Here is a 27,610-nt window from a genome sequence, read left to right as displayed (position 1 = left end):
AGAACATGTCCACTTGTCTAGACCACAAAAGTGATACAACTCAATTAGAACATGTCCACTTGTCTAGACCACAAAAGTGATACAACTCAATTAGAACATGTCCACTTGTCTAGACCACAAAAGTGATACAACTCATTTAGAACATGTCCACTTGTCTAGACCACAAAAGTGATACAACTCAATTAGAACATGTCCACTTGTCTAGACCACAAAAGTGATACAACTCAATTAGAACATGTCCACTTGTCTAGACCACAAAAGTGATACAACTCATTTAGAACATGTCCACTTGTCTAGACCACAAAAGTGATACAACTCATTTAGAACATGTCCACTTGTCTAGACCACAAAAGTGATACAACTCATTTAGAACATGTCCACTTGTCTAGACCACAAAAGTGATACAACTCATTGCTTGTCAATGTTTACCCAGTATACATAATTTTATATACAAATGAATGTAGATACACACACTGTAGCATACACACGAACATACACGCAACACGTGTACACACACACTCACATCCATACAGACATATACAAGCAGATAGCACGTGATAAGAATTAAAACAGCACACACAGACACACTCACACACTGCAGACTTGTGTCAAAGCACGACATATATTGTATTAAAGCTCATATGCCCTATTATAATCATATTATTTTATATATATATATATATATATATATATATATATATATATATATATATATATATATATATATATATAGTGCATTTTTTTATTTTAAAAAAAGGTGCTGGTACTCAGTGATGGATAGCCTAACTTTTAACTACTAATATATTAATAAAAAACGTTAAAATACAAAAAAGTAATAATTTTTCCGCCTATTGAAAAAGGTGCCGGTACGCCGTACCGGTGCGTACCGTCACAAAAAAAAAAGCCCTATATATATATATATACATATGATAAACATATTATTATTTAAAAGCCTAATAGGAATAATCACGTTTTTACCTGTAAAACTAAAACAAGTACAATAACTGTGGCTATCATGCGGAATGTGTTGTATCAGCAAACAGCTACCACTATTTAAATACTTAATAACAGCTTTCCCAAATATGGAACTAAATCTACTTGTCTATTTCTAGAGTAGATAAATGTATCATCCGATGTGTTAGGTTAGGTAAGTTTTGCCTACACGATCTTTTCGTTACTCTCAAGAAGACTTAGAAAGTGAAGAGATAGCGGCTATTTTTAGGTTTTCATGAAATCAATTCAACGGCTGAACAGAAATAGAATCAATATGGCCTTCATCTTGTTAGAAACGTTTTCAATACCCCCTTCCAGATACTAAAAATAACTTGCATAGACTTTTAGTCGAGAAGACAGAACGCCAACAACACAAGGGGAAGTCATTCTAATCAACTGTTTACTTTACTACGTCAAGTTGCATAATCTACTTGAACTGTGCCATTCTATGGTGACTAGATAGCTCGCACACACTGCCATCCAGCCAGTGTGTCTCTAGCTGTACAATAAGTTGAGTAGCAGATTATATAGGTCGCTATGGATATTTATTAATGTATTTGTACCTTAGACTAAATGCATGACGCGTAGGACGTAATCATCTTCTTTACGATAAGATAAGATATTATTAGCATAGGCGTATTATCACTGGTCTGTATAATGTATAAGGAGACGCACGTTAGGGCCCATATTGTTGGTCTTGTTGTTTAAACTTCAAACAACAAAGCAATTTTGGGGGCAATAGAGGAAGAGAATATGTTTTGTATGTTTCACAAACAAAACTTGCAGAATAGATTCTTCTAGATGAAATCTTTGGATAAATATTCTGAAACAACTTCAACTTGTAGGATAAAGTGTTCTCTCACATTGAGGGCCTGGTGGGGGGGGGGGACCTTCCCAACCAATCACGAAACCCAAAATAGTGGCTGATGCTTGCTGGACCCTTGATATAGACCCCATAGAATGGCATTAAGCTAAGGCATTCGTTCGTCCTTCAAAATAAATATAAAAACATACTTTTTAAAAAGACAATACCTCATTTATGAAGCTGATAACTATAAAGCAAAAACTTTACTCTTAATAACTAAGGAATGATGGATTTTAACAAAAATTGAAAATTTTTTTAACAAAGCTTACATCAACTCACTCTGCGTGTCTGTCTGTCTGTCTGGCCAAAAGTTTGAGCACGTTATCTCTCCGACACCCAATCTCGGATCAAGCTGAAATTTCGCACAATTATTTCTTTTACCTGACAACACAATAATCAATAATAATAAATAAAAGAAACAATCAGTTAATTAACTATTGGTAAAAAATTATTTTGTTTGGTATCTCAAACAAGGGAAAAATAGTACTTGACTGAAGTGGTGGTGGTATAAGCTGAATTAGTTCCCCTTTTTTATTAGGTTGCCGTCTCAGGCTTAGTGAACACTAACTTGATATAGAAACAAGAGAGATAACTCTACAATCTTCCATGTTCATAGACTCTTCGCTTGCAGAGTGGTTACCGCATTGGCTTGAGAAGCCTGAGAAGGCTTTAGCCCACAAGTCCGAATTCAGCTCGTTCTCTTTTTTTAAATACATTTAATACATTTAAAAAAGCAATCACCCAGATACCCCGTTCTTTTTACCCCTTTCCAACAGGTCCAGACAAGGGATAGGATTCCTTGCATAGTGAGGACGTTAAAAGCATGAAGTTGCGATAAACAAAAACAATTGGTAAAAAAATATTTCTAATCGCACAGATTTATTTTTGTTAGTCTAGATCTATTACAAATTTAATTACATGGCTGATCTAAACAAATTAACATATAATTATAAACTTTCTTTTTTAAAAAGTTTTTTTTTAATTTTGCTTGTTACCCCGCCCTAATTCTCCCTCCCTGCGAAAAAAAAATTTTGGCGAAGTGAATGTCTACATCTTGTAAACAATTCTGGTGAAGTGAATGTCTACATCTTGTAAACAATTCTGGAGAAGTGAATGTCTACATCTTGTAAACATTTCTGGCGAAGTGAATGTCTACATCTTGTAAACAATTCTGGCGAAGTGAATGTCTACATCTTGTAAACAATTCTGGAGAAGTGAATGTCTACATCTTGTAAACATTTCTGGCGAAGTGAATGTCTACATCTTGTAAACATTTCTGGCGAAGTGAATGTCTACATCTTGTAAACAATTCTGGTGAAGTGAATGTCTACATCTTGTAAACAATTCTGGCGAAGTGAATGTATACATCTTGTAAACGAAATTCTATTTATAGGCCTATGGATCAAAACCGACATCTTTCCGACCACAGCTAATGCCCAGGCATTCATCTCTTCCATGAGATGATTCATAGTCGCTGTGCGACTGAAGGAGGCCATAGAGAGATCAAGACTTAGAAGAAGGTTTGCTAAATGTTCGTGTGTGTCTTTTAATTTATTCAACTCTGTTATGTATAGCAGGGGTGGGCAACCTTTTTGGATCGAGGGCCGCATTTCTTTAAATTTAGGAATGGCGGGCCGCATATGTATATACAACTTAGAAAGATACTCTGGCTATAACTTTTAATTCATAGTCACACTTTATTATATTCACGTTTCTTTTTTTTTCCACACTCCACGTTAATGAATTACAAGAGAGTTAGCATTTTTTTAATCAATTAATTTTTTTTTTTTAAATTGCTGTCGTCTTTTAATATTACAATAGCCCCACTAATATATAGTTGTACTTAATGTGCAGCATTTTACTTTTTACACTCGCGCATAATGTTCCGGAACTGTGGAACTAGCTTACTAGTTGTTACCCTTGTGACTGCTGTCAAATTACAGTCAGTCAAAATCGACCAGTAATTATACTTGTATAGTTTCCCCCCACCCAAAATATAATGCTTGTTCACTAGATGAGACAATATATGTTCCGGAAGTTAAATATCGGGACGAGCGAAACTCGCCCTTTTGGAGCATCACCAGAGAATGCTGGCCATGTCCTTCAATGGTGCATACTAAATCAGAGACCCGAATAGAACTCTGGCCCCAAAGCCCTCCTATAGAACCAAAACTATTTGGAGAACTGCCTGTATCTGGAAAACATTGCGCGGTTCATCTTAGATATAGGATTACTGATCTGAACCCTCCAACATGTAAAATGAGAACAAAGAAGAAGAACAAATGTATGTGTACACTAATAGTGTGAACAGCAGCACATTTTTTAAAGTGTTGACATACAGATTCTGGCACCCATAAGACTCCTATAGAAGTACTGACTAGAAATTCTCTTTGCTCGGAGTTATGTCCTCTGGAGCTAAATCAGCTTCTGCGCTAAATGGTGAGCTAATGGTATTGAAAGCCGGTTCTTGACGTCTTAAAATTTGCTTATATAAATGTGTTGTACTTTTAATCATTTCACTAGAAATAATTTCAACTTTCGGCAAAGGAAAATGACAAAACCTGTTTTCTTTTGCTTGCTTGTAGGAATGGGAAGGCCATTTACCATCCATTTGCATTTCATATGCAAGGGACTCATTGCAGTGCTAATTATGAAACCTGAAATCTGTCTTCCACTCTTCATTAGAAATATTGGTAACAAAGTCACAGTCAATGTCCCTTAAGTAACAGAACAATTTCTTGCTTGAGATTTTATAGTGTTCTCGTTTACCTTGCCCATGCTTAGATAGCGGATATATTGGATTACTTTGTTCATAATCGGAACTACCCTAGCTCTAGTATGTTTGATTACCATTTATATTCTGCAATCACGAAATATGAATTTTATGAAGCTTTGTGCAAACTTTCCCGTTTAAAGTTTATGGTTGATTTATTAAAAAAAAACACCATTTTACTCAGTCAAAGATCGAGCTCCACCAGTTGTCACCCTTGCCATCTTCTTCCAAGCATACCCAACATTCAATATAGTTCTTCATAGCATTGAATAAATACTGATCAGAGATTGTGTCTTGAATCGAGTGTATTGATGTATAGCCAATAAGCATAGTCTTCGTTTGCTTGAAAGTTTTTATAATGACAGTTTCAGTAATTTATATTTATATTATTTTAAATATATTTGCATTTTTATAAGTATATACTGTGGGCACACCTGACTTATGTAGCTGTCGGCGGGCCGCATAAAACACTCCGGCGGGCCGCATGTGGCCCGCGGCCGTATTTTGCCCACCCCTGATGTATAGCATAGAATGTATAGCATAGAATGTATAGCATAAAATGTATAGCATAGAATGTATAGCATAGGGCCTACACGCGGTAGCATCCGAAGACCTAGTCTGTTCAAGATAAAGTTTGTCTCTAGCGAAATTAAAATTACATTTTCTTTCAATTTTAAAAAAATCCATAACGGTCACACTAGAGTTTTCCCAACGTGGTCGAATAGTTAGTAATTCTTTTCCCAAAGTTATACATCAACTTTGAAATGTATAGGATTGTTAGAACCGTTTTCGAGATCCGTTTCCACCAAGCTGCATAAAGGAATTGTGATGAAAAAGGTGCCCGCAGAATATTTGTTACAGTGAATTATTTTCCTTTGCGATCTCGGATGTAGAACAGTTTTGAACCGCGGGTTGTCTTCCGCTATCCAGTTCGCTCGAGTGCACGACATGTCATTGGTCGCTAATCTTATTGATTTGTCTGACAAAACTGACCACCTGAGCTTCATCGCAGTCGTCTCCCTTTGGCCCTAAGATATTCCCTTACATTTGAAATAGATTTTATCTTGACAGTCACAGCAGGTGAGAAGTTCAGGTCTCTAGCCAGACAGGAAGACAAGTTTGTTGTTGTACAGGGTTTGTAATCAGACCAGTGAAATCATGGACTACACACAAACCTGAACGAATCTTTTGTATTAATTCTCAAGCACATTAGGAGAGCAGCCCGGGCTTTTAGCTTTGAAGTTACATTTAAAAAAAGGACTAACTTAAAAAACATTGTCCTAGAGTCAAGCTTGTATAATGGAAAGATTCAGTCTTAGATCAATCATGTCCAGCCTTATTTTTGATCAGCTTGAATGTCAGGCACGTTACGGACTGTAGCAATGGCTGGGTCGGATTACACACGTGCTTTGGGCAACACTGTCATAGATTCAAGGCTATAAGATTGAAAGTCTAATTAACTTAGATTTAAGGCTGTATGGTTGAAAGTCTCATTGTCATAGATTCAAAGCTGTCATAGATTTATGTATGTTAGGAGTTGCAACATTTTATAAATGCATTCTTTCTATTTGATATTTTGTTCTTACTAATGCTTTTAACTTATTAAAAAAAAAAAAGATCTGACTATATCTTTTGAAAACAAACTGATGAAAAACTGTCATGTTTTAACTCATTAGACAGCCAAGAAAGTCTCCTGGTATTGCCTCAAGAAAGTCTTGTGGTATTGTCTCAAGAAAGTCTTGTGGTATTGCTTCAAGAAAGTCTTGTGGTATTGCCTCAAGAAAGTCTTGTGGTATTGCCTCAAGAAAGTCTTGTGGTATTGTCTCCAGAAAGTCTTGTGGTATTGCTTCAAGAAAGTCTTGTGGTATTGCCTCAAGAAAGTCTTGTGGTATTGTCTCAAGAAAGTCTTGTGGTATTGCCTCAAGAAAGTCTTGTGGTATTGCCTCAAGAAAGTCTTGTGGTATTGCCTCAAGAAAGTCTTGTGGTATTGTCTCAAGAAAGTCTTGTGGTATTGCCTCAAGAAAGTCTTGTGGTATTGCCTCAAGAAAGTCTTGTGGTATTGTCTCCAGAAAGTCTTGTGGTATTGCCTCAAGAAAGTCTTGTGGTATTGCTTCAAGAAAGTCTTGTGGTATTGTCTCAAGAAAGTCTTGTGGTATTGCTTCAAGAAAGTCTTGTGGTATTGCCTCAAGAAAGTCTTGTGGTATTGCCTCAAGAAAGTCTTGTGGTATTGTCTCAAGAAAGTCTTGTGGTATTGCCTCAAGAAAGTCTTGTGGTATTGCCTCAAGAAAGTCTTGTGGTATTGCTTCAAGAAAGTCTTGTGGTATTGCCTCAAGAAAGTCTTGTGGTATTGTCTCAAGAAAGTCTTGTGGTATTGCCTCAAGAAAGTCTTGTGGTATTGCTTCAAGAAAGTCTTGTGGTATTGTCTCAAGAAAGTCTTGTGGTATTGCCTCAAGAAAGTCTTGTGGTATTGCCTCAAGAAAGTCTTGTGGTATTGCCTCAAGAAAGTCTTGTGGTATTGCCTCAAGAAAGTCTTGTGGTATTGTCTCAAGAAAGTCTTGTGGTATTGCCTCAAGAAAGTCTTGTGGTATTGTCTCAAGAAAGTCTTGTGGTATTGCCTCAAGAAAGTCTTGTGGTATTGCCTCAAGAAAGTCTTGTGGTATTGTCTCAAGAAAGTCTTGTGGTATTGCCTCAAGAAAGTCTTGTGGTATTGCCTCAAGAAAGTCTTGTGGTATTGTCTCAAGAAAGTCTTGTGGTAAATAACAAAGTAAAGATCAATGTATGGAAAGAACGGAATAGTGCTATAGATGTCTAGAAACATTTTGTAAGTAGATAGACAACTTAGAATAACTGCATTAGCTCTTAGGAAACCATTGTATTGAGAATCACTGACAACAGATTAATGAGAATAACAGACAACAAAATTAATGAGAACTACAGACAACAAGCTAATGAGAATCACTGACAACAAACAAATGAGTGTGATATCAGATAATTATAATCAATGCAAAAAGAATATTAAGAATCACTGCCAATAGGCAAATAAAAATAATACAGAAAACTACCGTGTACAGACAAAGAATAAAGAACTATTTTATAGTGTACAACACTATGTCAATGGGAAACATCGCCCACTTAACAACAGAAGTGTTTTGACTTACTTATTATGTATCAGACTAATGTTTTCTAGAGCTTTGCCGCCAACTTAACCTGAATACAAAAGATCGACCAGCTGATCAGGAAAAGTTACCTATGATCTTCACTAATAAAGTAATTATATTAAAAGTGGATTTCTTCTCGGGACAAAACATAAATCTCTTGTCTAAAAGAATCATCTTCGACGTAATTTGAGTGATTAGATTCGAAAGACGCATAAGCAATGGGCAATTTTTTTTAGTACTTTTCACTGTGATGTATTCGTGTGTAGGAGTTAGACGCCATGATTGTCAATGATTCACAAAGATTGTTTCGTTAAGCTCAAGAATTTGTTTGATTGATATAAATGCGACCAGATTGTGAGTGTTTCGGTGTTAGTGTGTTGGTGTGTGTGTGTTTTCTTTGAAACTGCTTCTGTTCCTTTGTGTGTCAAGATATTTTTTTATAAGGAAACATCGACTAGCGCATCTAGGAATATTAGATATTTAAAGGTCTATGTTTACAACCCCTACATCAGTTAGTTGTAGGTCTACTAGTTGTCTGCAGCTAGAAGTCAACAACAGAGTATCAACAAATTGGATGGCTGCCAGGTCGTGCGGTTTGCGCGCTGGACTGTCGTTTGGATTTATCGATGGTCTCGGGTTCCCCCGCGGGAGGTTTGGACTAGGAAGTAAACTATCTTCAACTCTGAACTTCTGAAGGAACATCCGAAACATGTAAAACATTTTACAAACAAATAGCAACACTTCAGAGCTACAAGTTCAGTTTTTTTTGTTTTTGTATTGACCAATCTTATATCAACTCTGTCTTGTAGATGTATTGTCAACGTTCTTTCTCCCAAACCAATGTTCAGATCAAGTTGAACTCTGACACAATTATTTATTGCAATCTAACAAAACATGAATCAATAAAAAAAAATAATCACAATTATTTAATTAATCTTTAATAATTAAGTAGTTTGTTGTTTTTTTTGTTATAAAAATGGGAAATAAATGCTACTTATTGAAAGCTATAACTGTATATGTGACATTATTTCCCTTACTACGTTTTGCACAGGTTTTTTGTCCCCATTCCCATTCTGGGATCACGTGAAATGTTTCATCATTAGTTATTCTCGACGACAAGACATGAATAAATAAAAAATGTATCAATTAGTTTATCAGTTTATGGTAATTAATTGATCAGGTCTTAAATAAAAGGGAGATTACAGTATTGAGATATACGGTGGTGATTTTGCAATTCTTCCCGTCAAATAAGCTTTGATTTTTTTACAAAGCTTACATCAACTCACTCTGTCTGGCCAAAATTTGTACACGTTATTTTTCCGACACCCAATCTCGGATCAAATTTAAATTTTGCACAATTATTTCTTGTACCCGACAAATACAAAAACCAAGGGGAAAAAAAATTAATTAATTACTTTGTTTGGTATCTCAAACAAGGGAAAGAAATAGTACTTGACTGAAGTGGTGGTATAAGCTGAATTAGTCCCCTTTATTAAGCTTATACTCAGCAACTTGTAACAATTATTTTGGCTAAGTAGTGTAGTCAAATTTGTCTCAAGCCAACGCGGTAACCATTAAGCTATCGAATAGTCTATGAAAATGGAAGATAGTAGAGTTATCTATTGTTTCTATTTTATGTTTGTGTTCACTAAGCCTAAGCCTAGATACTGTGAACGTGTTGTATATCAGCAGACGATATTCTCTGGTCAATGTACATTGTCCACTACTAGATACTGTGAACGGGTTGTATATCAGCAGACGATATTCTCTGTCAATGTAATATTCGTAAGGCATTTCCTTTGTTGTCTTTAGGTAGTTAGCTACTAGAACTATCAATAACTAGCTTTATGTTTCTAAAATGTTTTGTGTTTTACATGTTTCGGATGTTCCTTCAGAGTTGAAGATAATTTACTTCCTAGTCCAAACCTCCCGCGGGACGACGAGGGGTGGCAGCGGGTAGGGTATGAACCCAGGACCATCGAGAAGTCAAAACGACCGTCCAGCGCACATACCACACGACCAGGCAGCCATCCGATGTACTATAGGAAGTGTTGATAAAAAGGTTTACAAAAATTAAATGTCTAAAAACATATTTTCATTGTAGAGCAAACTAAGGTTTACACAGCGTATATTAACTCACTACCGTCTGTCTGGATACTTTTACAAAGCGTATATTAACTCACTCCGTCTGTCTGGATACTGTTACAAAGCGTATATTAACTCACTTCCTTCTGTCTGGATACTGTTACAAAGCGTATAATAACTCACTCCCGTATGTCTGGATACTGTTACAAAGCGTATATTAACTCACTCCCGTCTGTCTGGATACTGTTACAAAGCGTATATTAACTCACTCCCGTCTGTCTGGATACTGTTACAAAGCGTATATTAACTCACTCCCGTCTGTCTGGATACTGTTACAAAGCGTATATTAACTCACTCCGTCTGTCTGGATACTGTTACAAAGCGTATATTAACTCACTTCCTTCTGTCTGGATACTGTTACAAAGCGTATAATAACTCACTCCCGTATGTCTGGATACTGTTACAAAGCGTATATTAACTCACTCCCGTCTGTCTGGATACTGTTACAAAGCGTATATTAACTCACTCCCGTCTGTCTGGATACTGTTACAAAGCGTATATTAACTCACTCCCGTCTGTCTGGATACTGTTACAAAGCGTATATTAACTCACTCCGTCTGTCTGGATACTGTTACAAAGCGTATAATAACTCACTCCCGTATGTCTGGATACTGTTACAAAGCGTATATTAACTCACTCCCGTCTGTCTGGATACTGTTACAAAGCGTATATTAACTCACTCCCGTCTGTCTGGATACTGTTACAAAGCGTATATTAACTCACTCCCGTCTGTCTGGATACTGTTACAAAGCGTATATTAACTCACTCCGTCTGTCTGGATACTGTTACACAGCGTATATTAACTCACTCCCGTCTGTCTGGATACTGTTACAAAGCGTATATTAACTCACTCCCGTCTGTCTGGATACTGTTACAAAGCGTATATTAACTCACTTCCGTCTGTCTGGATACTGTTACAAAGCGTATATTAACTCATTCCCGTCTGTCTGGATACTGTTACAAAGCGTATATTAACTCACTCCCGTCTGTCTGGATACTGTTACAAAGCGTATATTAACTCACTCCCGTCTGTCTGGATACTGTTACAAAGCGTATATTAACTCACTCCCGTCTGTCTGGATACTGTTACAAAGCGTATATTAACTCACTCCGTCTGTCTGGATACTGTTACAAAGCGTATATTAACTCACTCCCGTCTGTCTGGATACTGTTACAAAGCGTATATTAACTCACTCCCGTCTGTCTGGATACTGTTGCACGTTTTTTCACCCAGTTCACATTCTCGGATCAAGCAGAAACTTTGCATAACTATTCAGTGTCTATGACAACACATGGCTCAATTAAAAAAAAATAAAATTAATTATTTATTGGTAATTAATTTCTTTTGTTTTATTATTTTCTTAAAGTATAAATATTACAGTATTGAGTGATATGGCAGTTACTGAGAATCTCCTTCCTTTATATAAGCATTACTTTTTAAAATGTATTTGTGTATATTTTTCTTATTTTTTATAAGGCGACAGTGATCAGTACAAGTCTTTGATATTGTTGACATTAATTCAAACCCTAACCCAATCTTCCTCTATTTGTCTTTCTTACGTTTTCTGTAGGTTTCCTTAACTCGCCTCCACATTTCTCCGTATCGAGTTCTCTCATTTGTCTAAATTTGTTACTAAATATTTTTTTTACTGCAAGAGTTAAAACAGGATCTGAAAAATGGAAACGCAAACAATTGTTGTGCAAATCTCTAAATAAAGTCGATTCCTATTGGATAACTGTTTAGTGATTAATGGCTGGATCGATAGACCTATAAACTATAATCCCCTTTACGATTTTATGTCTTTGAATTTGAATACGAATGACCTTTCCATCTTAAAAAAACACCAGAAAAACAAAAAGTTTGATTCCTTTTGTCACGTGAGCCTATAGTGAACAAGGATCTAGCCACTCAGTGATGGAATTCTTCACCAACCGCTGCGTCCTAGAGTGATGTCTATAACTTCCTCTATCTTTGGCTTGACACAGCAAGGAACCTACAGCGACAACCCAATAAAATTATCTCAGATTATTGGACCCCAGTTAGAGACCGGACTTGGGGTAATCTTTAGCCCAAAGGGATGTCCCTTGATAGATGCTGCTATTTACAAATGATGTGAAGGGTCAATCTCTTCTTCCCTTCTCCCTCCACCCCAGAGCCTGTCATAAGATGTAGAGTTGACCTTGCACATATATTCATACATTTCATCACCCACGTTTAAAGCTCTCAGTGTCTAGACACTAACACAAATGTGTTATCTTAATTGTACAAAGTAAGGTAATCGCGCTTGACTCTACGGGAGGCAACCAGTGAACATCTGAGCACTTATTTATTTATTATAACCTTTTTAAAGTTTACTTCTACAAAATCGATGGCACTTGATTGCCATTGTAACTAAAAGGCTAAAGTAACAAGATTATAAGAGAGTTTGTGTTTTCACACAAACTCAGATACGCCTTCGGAGCGTCAGCCCATGGTTCTTCCATACAAAATAGAGATGTGTGATGGGCGAAAAGTATTATTGGCTGTGTGGTGGGAGAAAGTGTTGCCGGCTGTGTGGTGGGAGAAAGTGTTGCCGGCTGTGTGGTGGGAGAAAGTGTTGCCGGCTGTGTGGTGGGAGAAAGTGTTGCCGGCTGTGTGGTGGGAGAAAGTGTTGCCGGCTGTGTGGTGGGAGAAAGTGTTGCCGGCTGTGTGGTGGGAGAAAGTGTTGCCGGCTGTGTGGTGGGAGAAAGTGTTGCCGGCTGTGTGATGGGAGAGAGTGTTGCCGGCTGTGTGATGGACGAAAGGGTTGCCGGCTGTGTGATGGGCGAAAGTGTTGCCAGCTGTGTGATGGGAGAGAGTGTTGCCGGCTGTGTGATGGACGAAAGTGTTGCCGGCTGTGTGATGGGAGAGAGTAATGCCGGCTGTGTGATGGGAGAGAGTGTTGCCGGCTGTGTGATGGGAGAGAGTGTTGCTGGCTAAATGATGGGTGAAAGTGTTGCCGGTTGTGTGATGGGCGAAAGTGTTGCTGGCTGTGTGATGGGAGAGAGTGTTGCCAGCTGTGTGATGGACGAAAGGGTTGCCGGCTGTGTGATGGGCGAAAGTGTTGCCGGCTGTGTGATGGGAGAGAGTGTTGCCAGCTGTGTGATGGACGAAAGTGTTGCCGGCTGTGTGATGGGCGAAAGTGTTGCCGGCTGTGTGATGGGAGAGAGTGTTGCCGGCTGTGTGATGGACGAAAGTGTTGCTTGCTGTGTGATGGGAAAGAGTGTTGCTGGCTGTGTGATGGGAGAGAGTGTTGCCAGCTGTGTGATGGACGAAAGGGTTGCCGGCTGTGTGATGGGCGAAAGTGTTGCCGGCTGTGTGATGGGAGAGAGTGTTGCCGGCTGTGTGATGGACGAAAGGGTTGCCGGCTGTGTGATGGGCGAAAGTGTTGCCAGCTGTGTGATGGGAGAGAGTGTTGCCGGCTGTGTGATGGACGAAAGTGTTGCCGGCTGTGTGATGGGAGAGAGTAATGCCGGCTGTGTGATGGGAGAGAGTGTTGCCGGCTGTGTGATGGGAGAGAGTGTTGCTGGCTAAATGATGGGTGAAAGTGTTGCCGGTTGTGTGATGGGCGAAAGTGTTGCTGGCTGTGTGATGGGAGAGAGTGTTGCCAGCTGTGTGATGGACGAAAGGGTTGCCGGCTGTGTGATGGGCGAAAGTGTTGCCGGCTGTGTGATGGGAGAGAGTGTTGCCAGCTGTGTGATGGACGAAAGTGTTGCCGGCTGTGTGATGGGCGAAAGTGTTGCCGGCTGTGTGATGGGAGAGAGTGTTGCCGGCTGTGTGATGGACGAAAGTGTTGCCGGCTGTGTGATGGGAGAGAGTGTTGCCAGCTGTGTGATGGGAGAGGGTGTTGCCAGCTGTGTGATGGGCGAAAGTGTTGCCGGCTGTGTGATGGGAGAGAGTGTTGCCAGCTGTGTGATGGACGAAAGGGTTGCCGGCTGTGTGATGGACGAAAGTGTTGCCGGCTGTGTGATGGGCGAAAGGGTTGCCAGCTGTGTGATGGGCGAATGTGTCACCGACCTGATTGTATTGTCTGGCCAGCTGACCTTTTAATTTATTATATTATTATTATTACAATGTTAAAATGTAAGTAAAATATAAGTATTTAATGAATTGATTGTTTTAAGATATGATTTAATATGAGCCTGACCTAACGGATGTGATTTAATGGTCATCTAATTAGTGGTTGACCTTCAGACAAAGGGATTGGTCTACATGTTGAGCATGGTCTGGTAAGAATCCTTATCTTTGGTAAAAGGCCCAAGTAATTCGCTAGTAATAAATAAAATTAAACACTGTCTGTTATATCTTGTTTAAGAAATGCCTTTATTTATATGCATAGAAATGCATTCTTTCATTTATAAACAAAATTAAACGTATTCTTGCAATTTTAAATAGCCATAGCAATAGAAAGTACACAAGTTTCTAACTTAATATTGTGAAATAATGCAAGTGGTACAAAAATTAAAGAGAATTATTACCTTCCTTGCGTAATATGGCCTTTTAAATCATGGCATTAATATAGCGCTACTTTCATGCTTATAGCATGCTCAGAGCGCTTTGGTCCAATCTCATTTGTAAACCAGTGGGTGGGGGTGGGGGGTGGAGGTATCTATCTGCCCGAGTCGGGTGTCGAACCTTTTCTGTTGTTGTTGTTGTTGTTTTTACAATCAAGATTTCATAGTTTTACAAAATGATGTCTTTATATACAAAACAGCTTTCATATTTTATTTTCAATACAAAAATCTTTCGTTTTATTTGAACATGAAGAAATGAGATTTAAATCTTTTCTCATTTTTAGCTCTAATCGTGATGGACGGACAGACGGACAACACATAATTAATTTATGTTCTTTCCCTTTTGGTGACCGCTAAAAAGCGATGGCTTGTTATTATCAGTAGCATAAAATTTCAATTTGCATAGATTTAATGTTAATCTACTCCTTCCATCCTACCCCCCCCCCCCCCAAAAAAAAAAAATCATTATTTCCTGTGTGTTACATGTCCATAGGAAATAGAAATTAGAGGATGGAGGCGGATAACAAAGGGAGACTACTGGAATGGATAATCTAAGCTCTAAGTTAACTCTAGGTGAATAAAAAGGATGTACTATAGAGCTAGACCGATAAAAGTGGATTAGAGAAATGAAAACTTGAACAGGAAATGACAGCACAGAAGTAAAGAATTAAGAAAGATATTTAAAAAAGGAAAGAATACGGATGTAGAAAATGGGTGGGTGGGGGGGGGGAGAGAAATGTAATAGAACTAGATAATAAAACTGTTGTCCTAGAAACTAAACAAAGCCAACACAAAAATCTTTAACTTTAATTCCTTCAAGCCGAATGTCTCTTTACGTGATAAAAGTAATTGAATTAATGGCTCTCTAAAACGTAATGTGATACGATCGTCACCGAAGTCTGGTCTCCTCTGCCACTTGTACCTATTTTTAGAACCATTGTAGCTGGTTGACTTGTTTTGACAGTTTGCGTCACGTGGTCTCATCTAGCCTCGATGTGGAGGCCGGGTATTCGATACGACGATTGATTGGGGCTGGGCACTACTTCAAAGACACTTTGGCCGACTCTGTCGCGGTGAAGTGGTTACACAGTAGCATTCCTTGGTAGGATTCACGTTTAGTGGCACCATTGATTAACTCTCCTAATGAACTGCATCAATAATTCACGCCAGCGAGAATCTTGCATGCCGCAGACGTCTGGTCTTTAGCCAGCATTAAATCTTTTCTCAAGCGTTCACCTTGATAGAGAGCCTCATCTTGGACAGATAAATTTTGTGTCGAATAAAAACATGACCATGACAAGAATTGGTGTCAGAATCAGCCCTCGACCAAGTAAGCATTGCAGGTAAAAGAGCAGGCTTCGATATCCACAACACAAGATCAGAATCCACGAACTCCAAACTACCAACAGAATCCACGAACTCCAAACTACCAACAGAATCCACGAACTCCAAACTACCAACAGAATCCACGAACTCCAAACTACCAACAGAATCCACGAACTCCAAACTACCAACAGGATCCACGAACTCCAAACTACCAACAGAATCCACGAACTCCAAACTACCAACAGAATCCACGAACTCCAAACTACCAACAGAATCCACGAACTCCAAACTACCAACAGAATCCACGAACTCCAAACTACCAACAGAATCCACGAACTCCAAACTACCAACAGAATCCACGAACTCCAAACTACCAACAGAATCCACGAACTCCAAACTACCAACAGAATCCACGAACTCCAAACTACCAACAGAATCCACGAACTCCAAACTACCAACAGAATCCACGAACTCCAAACTACCAACAGAATCCACGAACTCCAAACTACCAACAGAATCCACGAACTCCAAACTACCAACAGAATCCACGAACTCCAAACTACCAACAGAATCCACGAACTCCAAACTACCAACAGAAAACACGAGGCTAAACAAATTTCAGAAGTAGCAAGTCGAGAATGATTACAATAAACAAAAAAAAGTGTCATTCTTGTGTAAGTTTCATTCTTCAGAATTCGTTGCGTGCACTCTAAAAGAGAAAGAGCGATCCATGACGTCATGGACGATTACTGTACTCCTTCTACTTTCAAGGACATTTGTTTCGTAGTTTGTTTATTCCCATTAGAGTTTTAGCTTTCACACAGAGAGTTATGGAACCTTGCCTTACTTCTTTGTTGACAGTGGGGGTGGTCATTTCATTATAAGATAGTTCTCAACTGAACTCAGAGCATCCTTGAAATACGAGCAAAAAGAAAAATGAGACTTTGATTGTTGAAATAAACATTAATATTAGATCAATGTTTTTTTTTTCATTATTAAAGACATTTTAAACTTTTTTTTCTCTTTCTTTGGACAATGTCTAGTGGTCAGTAAGATAGATCATATTGTGTAGAGGTCAGTTAGATAGATCATATTGTCTAGTGGTCAGTTAGATAGATCATATTTTCTAGTGATCAGTAAGATCATATTGTGTGGTGGTCAATTAGATAGATCATATTGTCTAGTGGTCAATTAGATAGACCATATTGTGTAGTGGTCAGATAGATCATATTGTGTAGTGGTCACTTAGATAGATCATATTGTCTAGTGGTCAGTTAGATAGATCATATTGTATAGTGGTCAGTTAGATAGATCATATTGTATAGTGGTCAGTTAGATAGATCATATTTTCTAGTGGTCAGTAAGATAGATCATATTGTCTAGTGGTCAGTTAGATAGATCATATAGTCTAGTGGTCAGTTAGATAGATCATACTGTCTAGTTATCAGTTAGATCCTATTGTGTAGTGGTCAGTTAGATCATATTGTGTAGTGGTCAGTTAGATAGATCATATTGTGTGGTGGCCAGTTAGATAGATCATATAGTCTAGTGGTCAGTTAGATAGATCATACTTTCTAGTTATCAGTTAGATCATACTGTCTAGTTATCAGTTAGATCATACTGTCTAGTTATCAGTTAGATCATATTGTATAGTGGTCAGTTAGATCATATTGTGTAGTGGTCAGTTAGATAGATCATATTGTGTAGTGGTCAGTTAGATCATACTGTCTAGTTATCAGTTAGATCATACTGTCTAGTTATCAGTTAGATCATATTGTATAGTGGTCAGTTAGATCATATTGTGTAGTGGTCAGTTAGATAGATCATATTGTGTAGTGGTCAGTTAGATCATATTGTGTAGTGGTCAGTTAGATAGATCATATTGTGTGGTGGTCAGTTAGATACATCATATTGTGTAGTGGTCAGTTAGATCATATTGTGTAGTGGTCAGTTAGATAGATCATACTGTCTAGTGGTCAGTTAGATCATATTGTGTAGTGGTCAGTTAGATAGATCATATTGTGTGGTGGTCAGTTAGATACATCATATTGTGTAGTGGTCAGTTAGATCATATTGTGTAGTGGTCAGTAAGATAGATCATACTGTCTAGTGGTCAGTTAGATCATATTGTGTAGTGGTCAGTTAGATAGATCATATTGTGTAGTGGTCAGTTAGATAGATCATATTGTGTGGTGGTCAGTTAGATAGATCTAAATATTTCCTCTTATGTTTCATAACTTCCACTTTTAGAAAGGTTGTAAATAATCAACATAGACAAAAAAAATATTTAAAAAAAAAAAGCTTGTTTCTTAAAAAAAATATTTGTCCCCGGGCATGCTACTCTGCCTCATAGTGGCGCCCGGTTGGAAACGATCAGGCTAACGGGTAACAAAACAAGACTCCCGTGGGGGTGCCTAAGGGAGTGCGAGAGCATCCTCATTGCACTGCGCGGAGTTGTAAAAAAGCTCCTACAACCTTGTCACAATCATGGCGCTGTTCCTCAAGGGACCGTTACATAATAAATGGCGTGTCCCGCACGGTTAGCCTGGTATAAAAAAGAAAAATGGTGGGTGTCTTAGTAGATCTATACTCGGCCTCTTACCGCGAGTCTGACCCACCCGCCAGACAAAATAGTGTACAGTTTTCATACAGGCCGGTGAGAGGGAGCTCTTGTTCACTTTTGCTGGTCTAGAGTTCCAAGAGCCGAAGGCTCAACTCTACCTGACAGTTTAAGAAGAAGACTTGTAAGTCAATAACAGAATTTAAAAAAAAATAGCTTGCGTGTTTTATTTCCAAAGATTTCAGTAAGTTCATCATCATCCAGAACTTTGAGTCTCAGAAAACACACAAAATTCTAATCAGCGTGGCCCTCAATATTATTGACTAAGTATTTCTCCCGTTAAAACTGTAAGTGAGAAAAGAAAGTGTTTCTATAAAGAAGTGCGATGCTCATGTGAATAAATATGATGCAAATGTTTGTCTGGCCTAAATGATGTCACATTTATTGTGAATGAAATTGTTTAAAATGACGTCATAATTAATGTGAGCTAGATTGTTAAAAATGCGACAATGCTCATGTGAACCAAAATATTTTGTTCTAGTTTTAGACCTAAGATTTGATGCTTCTAAACACTTATCATTCGAATCGAAGTCAAACAACTTTTAAAGTAACATATTAAATCAGTTTCAGCGCTGTTCCCAACTATTCATAGGGCAGTACGAAGACTTTAAAGAATGTGATCTCACAACTGAAGGATGACGCTACTCGTTACAGAATGCCAGTGTATCGACCAGGACACTAGCTCTGGAAAGAACCAACTATTTGAGATAGGCGGTACACATTAAAAGTAAAGAAATGGTATCACATTCAGATCTTGCAATCAGATGATGTAAAGCTCCTCTTTGTCTATGGGTCACGGGTAACGAGGGCTCTTGTTATTGGGGTATTTATTTTCTAATTTTACTAATAACTCATAACATAATTACATTCAGTGTGTTTGTTTTGAAATCCTCGGAAGAGAAATGGAATACATGATCACACATGGTTCAAACACAATACATGATCACACATGGTTCAAATACAATACATGATCACACATGGTTCAAACACAATACATGATCACACATGGTTCAAATACAATACATGATCACACATGGTTCAAACACAATACATGATCACACATGGTTCAAATACAATACATGATCACACATGGTTCAAACACAATACATGATCACACATGGTTCAAACACAATACATGATCACACATGGTTCAAACACAATACATGATCACACATGGTTCAAACACAATACATGATCACACATGGTTCAAACACAATACATGATCACACATGGTTACAACACAATACATGATCACACATGGTTGAAACACAATACATGAACACACATGGTTCAAACACAATACATGATCACACATGGTTCAAACACAATACATGATCACACATGGTTCAAACACAATACATGATCACACATGGTTACAACACAATACATGATCACACATGGTTGAAACACAATACATGAACACACATGGTTCAAACACAATACATGATCACACATGGTTCAAACACAAGTTCAAGTTATTTTAATTGTAAGCGGCGACCTATAAAGGGGACTAATTCAGCATATACCACCACTTCAGTCAAGTAACATTTCTTTCTCTTGTTCGAGATACCAAACAAAATAATTAATTACCAATAGTTAATTAACTAATTAGGGGAGCGGTTGCTGAGCGGTAAAGCGCTTGGCTTCCGAACCGGCTTCCGGGGTTCGAATCCTTGTGAAGACTGGGATTTTTAATATCGGATCTACGGACGCCTCTGAGTCCACCCAGCTCTAACGGGTACCTGACATTAGTTGGGGAAACGTCAAAATGTAAAAATGCAAACCATTAAAGGATTTCGATTTACAAATGCTTCAATGTGAAGATATTGGAGCAGAGCTAGAGTCCAGACAGAAAGGATGAGACCTGAAGGTCTTTAATCGTTCTTTCTTTAACAAAAAAAATGACCTCAATTAAGGTCATGCACAGAGCGAGATGGAGAGAAAGGAAGAGTAAGTGATAAAGAGAAATAGAGAGAAAGAAAAGTGTGGGAGAAAGTGAGAAACGAGAAGACACAGAGTTGTTAGTTGACGTCAGAGAAAGTGCTACACTGGGAGTCCAGCTGGTTTGGACACAGGATCCTTGCTTTCATCTCGCTCTGTCCACTCTTGGTGTGTGTGACGTGTTATGGGTTTCAAAAAGGAAAACTTTTACGTGTAAGTGCTGCATACACAATGGGGAAAAAACACAGAACCAGTTTTTAAACCAAACCCATTTATTCGTGTAGCTTCCACATTCAACGGTGTGTTTCATTTTACTACCTTTTCAGTCTTCTAATCTTATCTTATAAAATACAGACGTTAGTTAAACAAACAAAGAGCATAATTGCATCCTACTCATGTCCCTAGGTCAGTCTAGCCATGCGTGTTAATAAATGAGTTTACTAATAGAGTAACAAGTAGTCCATGTTAAAATCAGCAATAAATGGTGACAACTAGTCACTAGATAACAGAAATTTTGTTTTTTTAATTCTACTTATTACTTCGTTCGAGTGCACTTGAGAAAAAGAAACAGTTTCCGTCCAATGAGGCAGTAGATAAGATCCGAACATTTCTCAATCTTTTGTTTTGTTTACCTTCACATTTTAATGCTCAATAAACTTTTTCAACAAATCTTTTTTTTATTATGAAACACGCGCATGTATACACATATTTTGTTATATTTTATTATATTATATATATATATATATATTTGTATCGGCTTAGCACGAACATTCTCAAGAATGCCTGACGCTCTCAGACAGTAGGAAAAGACTTCACTTATGTTTGTATAAATGCGTAAGAAGAAAGTTCGCCAATAATGCGGATCTCCCTACATGCGCTCTGAGAGCCCAGACGTAAATGATTAAATGATTATTTCAGAGATATAAAAAAAAAAGTGAAAAGTATTGCAATAGTATTTTTTTTTAATTCAATGTAAAAATATAAAGAGAAATGAAAATCGACTTTTGTAAGGAAAAGAAGGAAAAAGCAATGTTTCTGTAGCTGGAGAGACCATTGAAATAGTCCAAACCTTTAAATACCTTGGTACTATCTTAGACCGTGCCCCGACAAAATAGCGCGAACGAAATAGCGCCGACAATATAGCGCTAACAAAATAGCACCGACAAAATAGTGATGTATAAATATACTTCAGTCATTTTGAAAGACATGCTTTAGATATCGTAAAATATGAATAGAGCCAATAGTTTTTGTTGTTTTAATGTTATCATTATTTTTTAGTAATTTTGCAGGAAACACTTTAGATATCTTAAAAAAATAAATATGCAAACAGCAAGCAATAATTATAATAAGCTAAAATGAATAATTTTAAAATGTATCATTTTTTTACATTCCAAAAGTGTACTTTCAAAACAGGCAAAGATACTTAGCAGATTTATACACACACACAAACACACAAACTTTCTCTGGCGACCCAAATAGTTGTCCTTCCAATAGTCATACAAACACTTTCTCTGGCGACCAAGATAGTTGTCTTCCCAATAGTCATACAAAGTCCCTACAACATTTTATGTATTTAAACCATTGGTGAAAAAAAAAGGAATGATACAAAATTTAAATTGCTCTCGGTCTCTACAAACATGGCATACTTTCAGATCTATTCATATTTAAAAAGATAGAGACAGTAACCAATATGCTCCCCAGGACATTCAATTACTAAACGATCCGTTACTTTTATACACATCCATTTTTTTCTTTTAACGGGAAATTTCGCGCTATTTTGTGGCTCTAATTTGTCGGGACACCATCTTAGACGATACATTAAATTTCACTGAAAACACTGATTAAAACACCAACAAGAAAGACTTTTTTTTAAAAAAAAGGCTATATTAAAGTGTAATTGTTTTAATTAGTTTAAATAGTCATGTAATTAAATTTGTATCAGATCTAGACTAACAAAAATAAATCTGAGCGATTACAAATAAGTGTTACCAGTTGTTTTTGTTTAGCGCTATTTGCTTTTGGCTTTTTCAATACTCTGTGATCCTATCGCTCGTCCAGGTGGGAAAATGGCAGTGGGGGGTTTGAGAAGGGAGTATCTGGGTGAATGTTCACGTGACAGCTCTTCAAATGCATTTTAAAAAAGTGTTAGACTTGAATTCGAACTCAAGGGCTCAAGCCTCCTCAAGAGGACAAATTCAACTTATGCTACCATATTTGTCAAGTAAAATTTCTTTCCCTTGTTTGAAACCAAACCGAATAATTAATTTCCGATAGCTAATTAACTAATTAGTTAATTTAATTTTTTTCTTGTTTTTTTCAGGTACAAGAAATAATTTTGCAAAATTTCAACTTAATCCGAGTCTTTTTACCAGACTTACAGACTAAGTGAATTAATATAATCCTTGTAAAAATGAGCAACGAAGATTAAGATAAGTAAGAAAAATGTAATTATATCTTTTTTTTTTACAAAAAGCCTTATCAATGTTTTACCATGCTGACGCATGCACTATTTTAAATTCAACATGACCGAATGGTAGGGCATACCATCAAATCCTAAATGCTGCTAGTATGGTCATTGGTAACAAACAAATCCCAACTTGGCAAATAATCGAGAAAAACACATTTTTAAGAAACCTTCAAAGAATTTAAAGATCAAAAGTACTCTTTAAGTCAGGGACTTTAATATTTGACTGTCAAAGGGAGAAGGTAGAAGACTACAAGCGTCAGAACTCTTGTAGGTCCTTGCAAACAAAGTATTCATTAGAACTCAACTTTCTGATGTCAACTTCACAAGTAATGTCTGAATGAGACTGCAATGAATGTAGAGTTAGTCAGATAGTGTCATAATGTTTTTGTTATGTGTAATGCACAAATTATAAGACCGATTTCCAGAAGGATACAAAGATATTGCTATTATCATTTTATTATTATTATTTGTAAAGCCTGAAAGGGAATGTCTATTCCATTAGAGAATGCAATTCAAAGATTTGTTTTCATGGCTAGATCTTCATAGAGATATGGAAATGTGGAGCCAAAGACATATTTAATAACCTTTCTAAATAGAAATGGCTAGTTTGACTGACCTTGGCCTATTAGTTATAGACTTCAAATGGCTAGTTTGACTTCAAATGAATATTCACCCTTTACCTTCACAACATATGATCTGTCTACCATCTTTGAAGTATTTCCAGTGGCTACGCAGCCCCAGCTGTGACCTCTATATTTTGCCACATCACCAGAAAATTCCTCAGTGGAAACTGATAAAGGGACGACGACGAATTTTGTTTTCCCTTCAACGAACCTCGACCCTGGCAGCGCCAGAGAATGAATACTCGTCTCTAACATAATAATAATAATAATAATAAGGCTTGTCTTCGAGTCAAAAGATTAATGATGAATGCTACGCAGCCCCGGCTGTGACCTACATATTTTGCCACATCCAGGGCAAGCATAACCATTGTCCGCGGTGGTCGATTAAGATTTTCTTAATAAGGAACAGTAAAAAAAAAAGATGGTTTAGTATTAAGAACTCACTATAATGGACGATTGATAACAATGATTCCTTCATTCTGTGCCTTATGTACAGAACACTAAAATATTCCTAGAACCGATTTGCTTTATTCATACTGTTACAAATGAACAGTGATAGGTAGAGGTCAACGTATGACCTCGGCGAGATGACACAGCAGCGAGTGTTCTCTGGAATCTACATGTACAAACAAAGACAGGATGTGACGTGTCCTCACGTGTTGTTCCAGGGGACGAAAAGATCTAAGTAGGGGGACAGTTACTAATGAACAGTGACGGATAGAGGTGTGACCCCGACTTGATGACACTGCAGCGAGTGTTCTCTGGAATCTACATGTATAAATAAAGACAGGATGTGACGTTTCCTCACGTGTTATTCCAGAAGATACAAGCAGTGTTTGTGCAACTTTGGAGAAGCGATTAGGGACTCTATATAAGCCAGAGAGTTAATGTGAAAGTCAGTCGTGAGTCGTTGGTACTGTTGTCTACTGTGCGAGACAGTAGAAGAGAGATGTGTACGACTCGATGCAAGTTAACTAGGGTAGAGTTAACTGGAGTGGACTACCGTCGTTAAAGTCTATACAGCGAACTACAGTGGACTTGAGCCGTTTCAGTCGATACAGTCGATGTAAGACGTGTGCGGCTCTGATTCGGTGGACTTGAGTACGACTTGGTTCAGCTTTGGGAGACCTGGAGCGACACTGGGAAGTGTGTCGTTGGTCTGTTCTGTGGAATACGGCTCGATGCAAGTTGAGAAGAGATGAATCGCAACGAAGTGAAGAGATAAATTGCAACGAAGTATAGCTAACTGTAAACTGACAGATATTGTACAGTCTTCTAAGCTACATGTTACAGTAACAAATTGTTAGAGTTAATAGTCATTAAAGTTATATGAAGCTGAAAGTTGAGTCGTCAAGTTCTTTACAGTGTTTTTATGTGTGTGCCTACTAATACATTTAGCCATAAGATTCAGAAATACGTAACAATACTATAACAAACCACAGAGCCTTCTACTCACCTGAGGAATACTAAACAAGGCACTGAAAATCCAAGCGAACGAAATCATGAGCCTGACACGATGTGCGGCTTCGTTTCGTCTCATGGGGTCCAGTACAGCCACACACCTGTCCAGACTGATGGCTACTGTGATGTACGTAGACAAATATAATGCAAATACCTGCAGAGAAGAAAACCAAAGTGGTAAAACAATTTCAGTACAACTATGTAGTACGAATATGTTGATTAGGTTTCTGGGGAGTTTTGTGTGTACATTCATTAGTTTCATTTCAATACAAATATGTAGACTTATGGGGCGCGGTGGCTGAGTGGTTGAGCTCTTAGCTTCCAAGCCTGGGGTCCTGGGTTCGAATCTCGGTGAAGACTGGGAGGTTGAATTTCGGGATTCATAGGGCGCCCCTGAGTTTAGTTGGGGAAAGTAGAAGCGGTTGGTCGTTGTGGTCACATGACACCCTGCTCTTTATCCGTTGGTCAAAGAAACAGATGACCTTAACATCATCTGCCCCATAGATCGCGAGGTCTGAAAGAGGAACTTGACTTTGACTTATGACCCATAGACATTAGCTGTTATAGTTTCATTTCCATACAAATGTGTAGACTAGGTATTTGGCTGACGGTTTTGTGTGTGCATTCAATAGTGTATGAAATGAAAAGACAAACTAATAAATACCAAGGCACAGGTTAATGCCTATTAGAGATAAATGGCGTATTACTATCAACAGCAAGTGTTTGCTGTCTCTGATGTACAGAAATTGGGAATTGTTCAGCTCGGGAATTTAAAAAGTATACGACCTTTGTTTGTGTGACTGTTTTAGCACTGTAAAGTCGAATTTCTCATTTCTTTCCCATTTTAGCACAAACTAACTCGCAGAAGTTATCTTTTAACAAAACGTCCCTGATACTGTATACAAAAGAAAATCCCCAATTTCACCTATCACGTGCGTATAAGGGATGACCACGTGATCAATGCCAACGTTTTAGTGTACTTCAAAGAGGACAGTGTCAGCAGAGGCCCACAGCTCCTTCAAGAAAAGTTACTTTAGAGCAGGCATGTCAAAAACGGCTTTCGGGGGCCGCATGAGGCCCGCGACCACCTTGCATGCGGGCCGCTTGGCCACCTCAAAAATTATCAAAATAATGTTAAACTATTAAGCTGGAAAATAAGAGATGACAAGCTACTTGAATTGAAAAATAGTATTTGTTAAACTGAACAACGAGATTGAGTCTGCAGTGAAAGCCAGCTACATTTTTCAAACTTAATTGCAAGCCATAGCAAATCATTTAGTAAAAGGGATTTTATGAAGGAGGTATCGTTAAAGCTGCGGAAGTAATTTGTCCAGAAAAGGTGAAAGTATTCAAAGAAATAGCGTTAACTAGAAACACTGTGGCAGAGAGAATAAATGACATGTCAATCAGCTCGGGTGAACAATTAAATAAAAAAATAGATTTTGAATTATTTTCATTGGCTCTCCATGAGTCAACTGATGTAACGGGTGTAGCACAGTTGGCTATATTCATAAGAGCCTGTGACAGAAATTTTGTGATACATGAGGAGCTACTTGTTCTATGCATAACGCCACAACAAGCGAGGATGTTTTTGAGAAATAACAGGTGCTATTGCAGTATAATGTACCTTTGGTAAAGCTAGATAGTCTGACAACGGATGGCGAACTAACAATTATGAAATGGTTTTGATGCAAACCTACTTGCAAAAATAAGAGAAACTAGATGCTATTTTTAAATTTACTCTTTTTCACCAAGAAACATAACGCACAAAGCAATTATAATTCCAACATGTCATAAAACTGGTTTCAGTCAATATCAATTTTATTCTTATCATCGCCAATTTTCAATGTTTCTGAATGACATTGGACACGAAATTAGCTGGCTTTCCTGTCATAAAGGACTGAAGAGATTGTAATAATTATGAACATGAAAGGTGAACCTGTTGAACATTTCCATACTGACGAATGGGTTCAAGATTTGGCATTTGCAATTGATCTCACTGGTCCCTAAATTGTCACAACTGCGTGTGATCATGTGAAGTGCTTTCAAGCAAAATTACGACTTTGGATAAAGCAAATATGGAGAGAAAATCGTGTGCACTTCTCAACGTGCCAGGAACTAAAAAGATTAAATACGGCTGCAACATTTGGTAAATATGTCTTACACCTGGAAATGTTAGTAGATGCTTCCACTGGCTGTTTTCATGACTTCGTTTCATACGAGCAAGAATTTTCGTTGTTTTTATCTCCATTTTCATTTGCTTCTGAAAATGCTGCTGGTAATGTGCAACTAGAGCTGATAGAATAGCAGTTAGATTCTTTGTTGAAAGCGAAGTATAAACAAGTGGCTGCGCCAAATTTAGTTACTTACCTAAACGATACGTTGAATTGCGGAAATTTGCAGCCAGAATTATTACTGTTTGCAAGCACTGATCTCTGTGAGCAGTTCTTTTCTATAATGAAAGCTACAAATCAGCTGACCGTTCGAGATTATCTGATTAAAATATGTGGTCAGTGATGAAAGTGTCAGTGACAAGCTTCCACCCGATATCAACTTGTAGCCCAGAAAGATGTGGTCAGTGATGAAAGTGTCAGTGACCAGCTTCCACCCGATATCAACGTGTAGCCCAGATAGATGTCGAGTATCAGGACCAAGAACAAAATGCGCAATCATTGTCATTTCTAATGACCAAATTGTACCACAAA

General features: G+C 37.8%; 1 protein-coding gene across 4 annotated transcripts in view; it reads right to left on the bottom strand.

Annotated features, from left to right (window-relative positions):
• LOC106068580 (gonadotropin-releasing hormone receptor-like) overlaps window positions 1–27,610 on the bottom strand; it is a 290,469-nt gene that overhangs the window by 236,635 nt on the left and 26,224 nt on the right. For all 4 annotated transcript variants that reach the window (XM_056042538.1, XM_056042527.1, XM_056042546.1 and 1 more), the window contains exon 3: window positions 24,901–25,059. In XM_056042538.1, the coding sequence (XP_055898513.1) occupies window positions 24,901–25,059 (159 nt within the window). The remainder of the gene's footprint in view (window positions 1–24,900; window positions 25,060–27,610) is intronic.

This window comes from Biomphalaria glabrata, chromosome 1, assembly GCF_947242115.1.
Source record: "Biomphalaria glabrata chromosome 1, xgBioGlab47.1, whole genome shotgun sequence".
NCBI classification, from domain to species: domain Eukaryota; kingdom Metazoa; phylum Mollusca; class Gastropoda; family Planorbidae; genus Biomphalaria; species Biomphalaria glabrata.
Note: the sequence above shows the minus strand (reverse complement) of the source record. Positions and strands in the feature narration are given on the sequence as shown.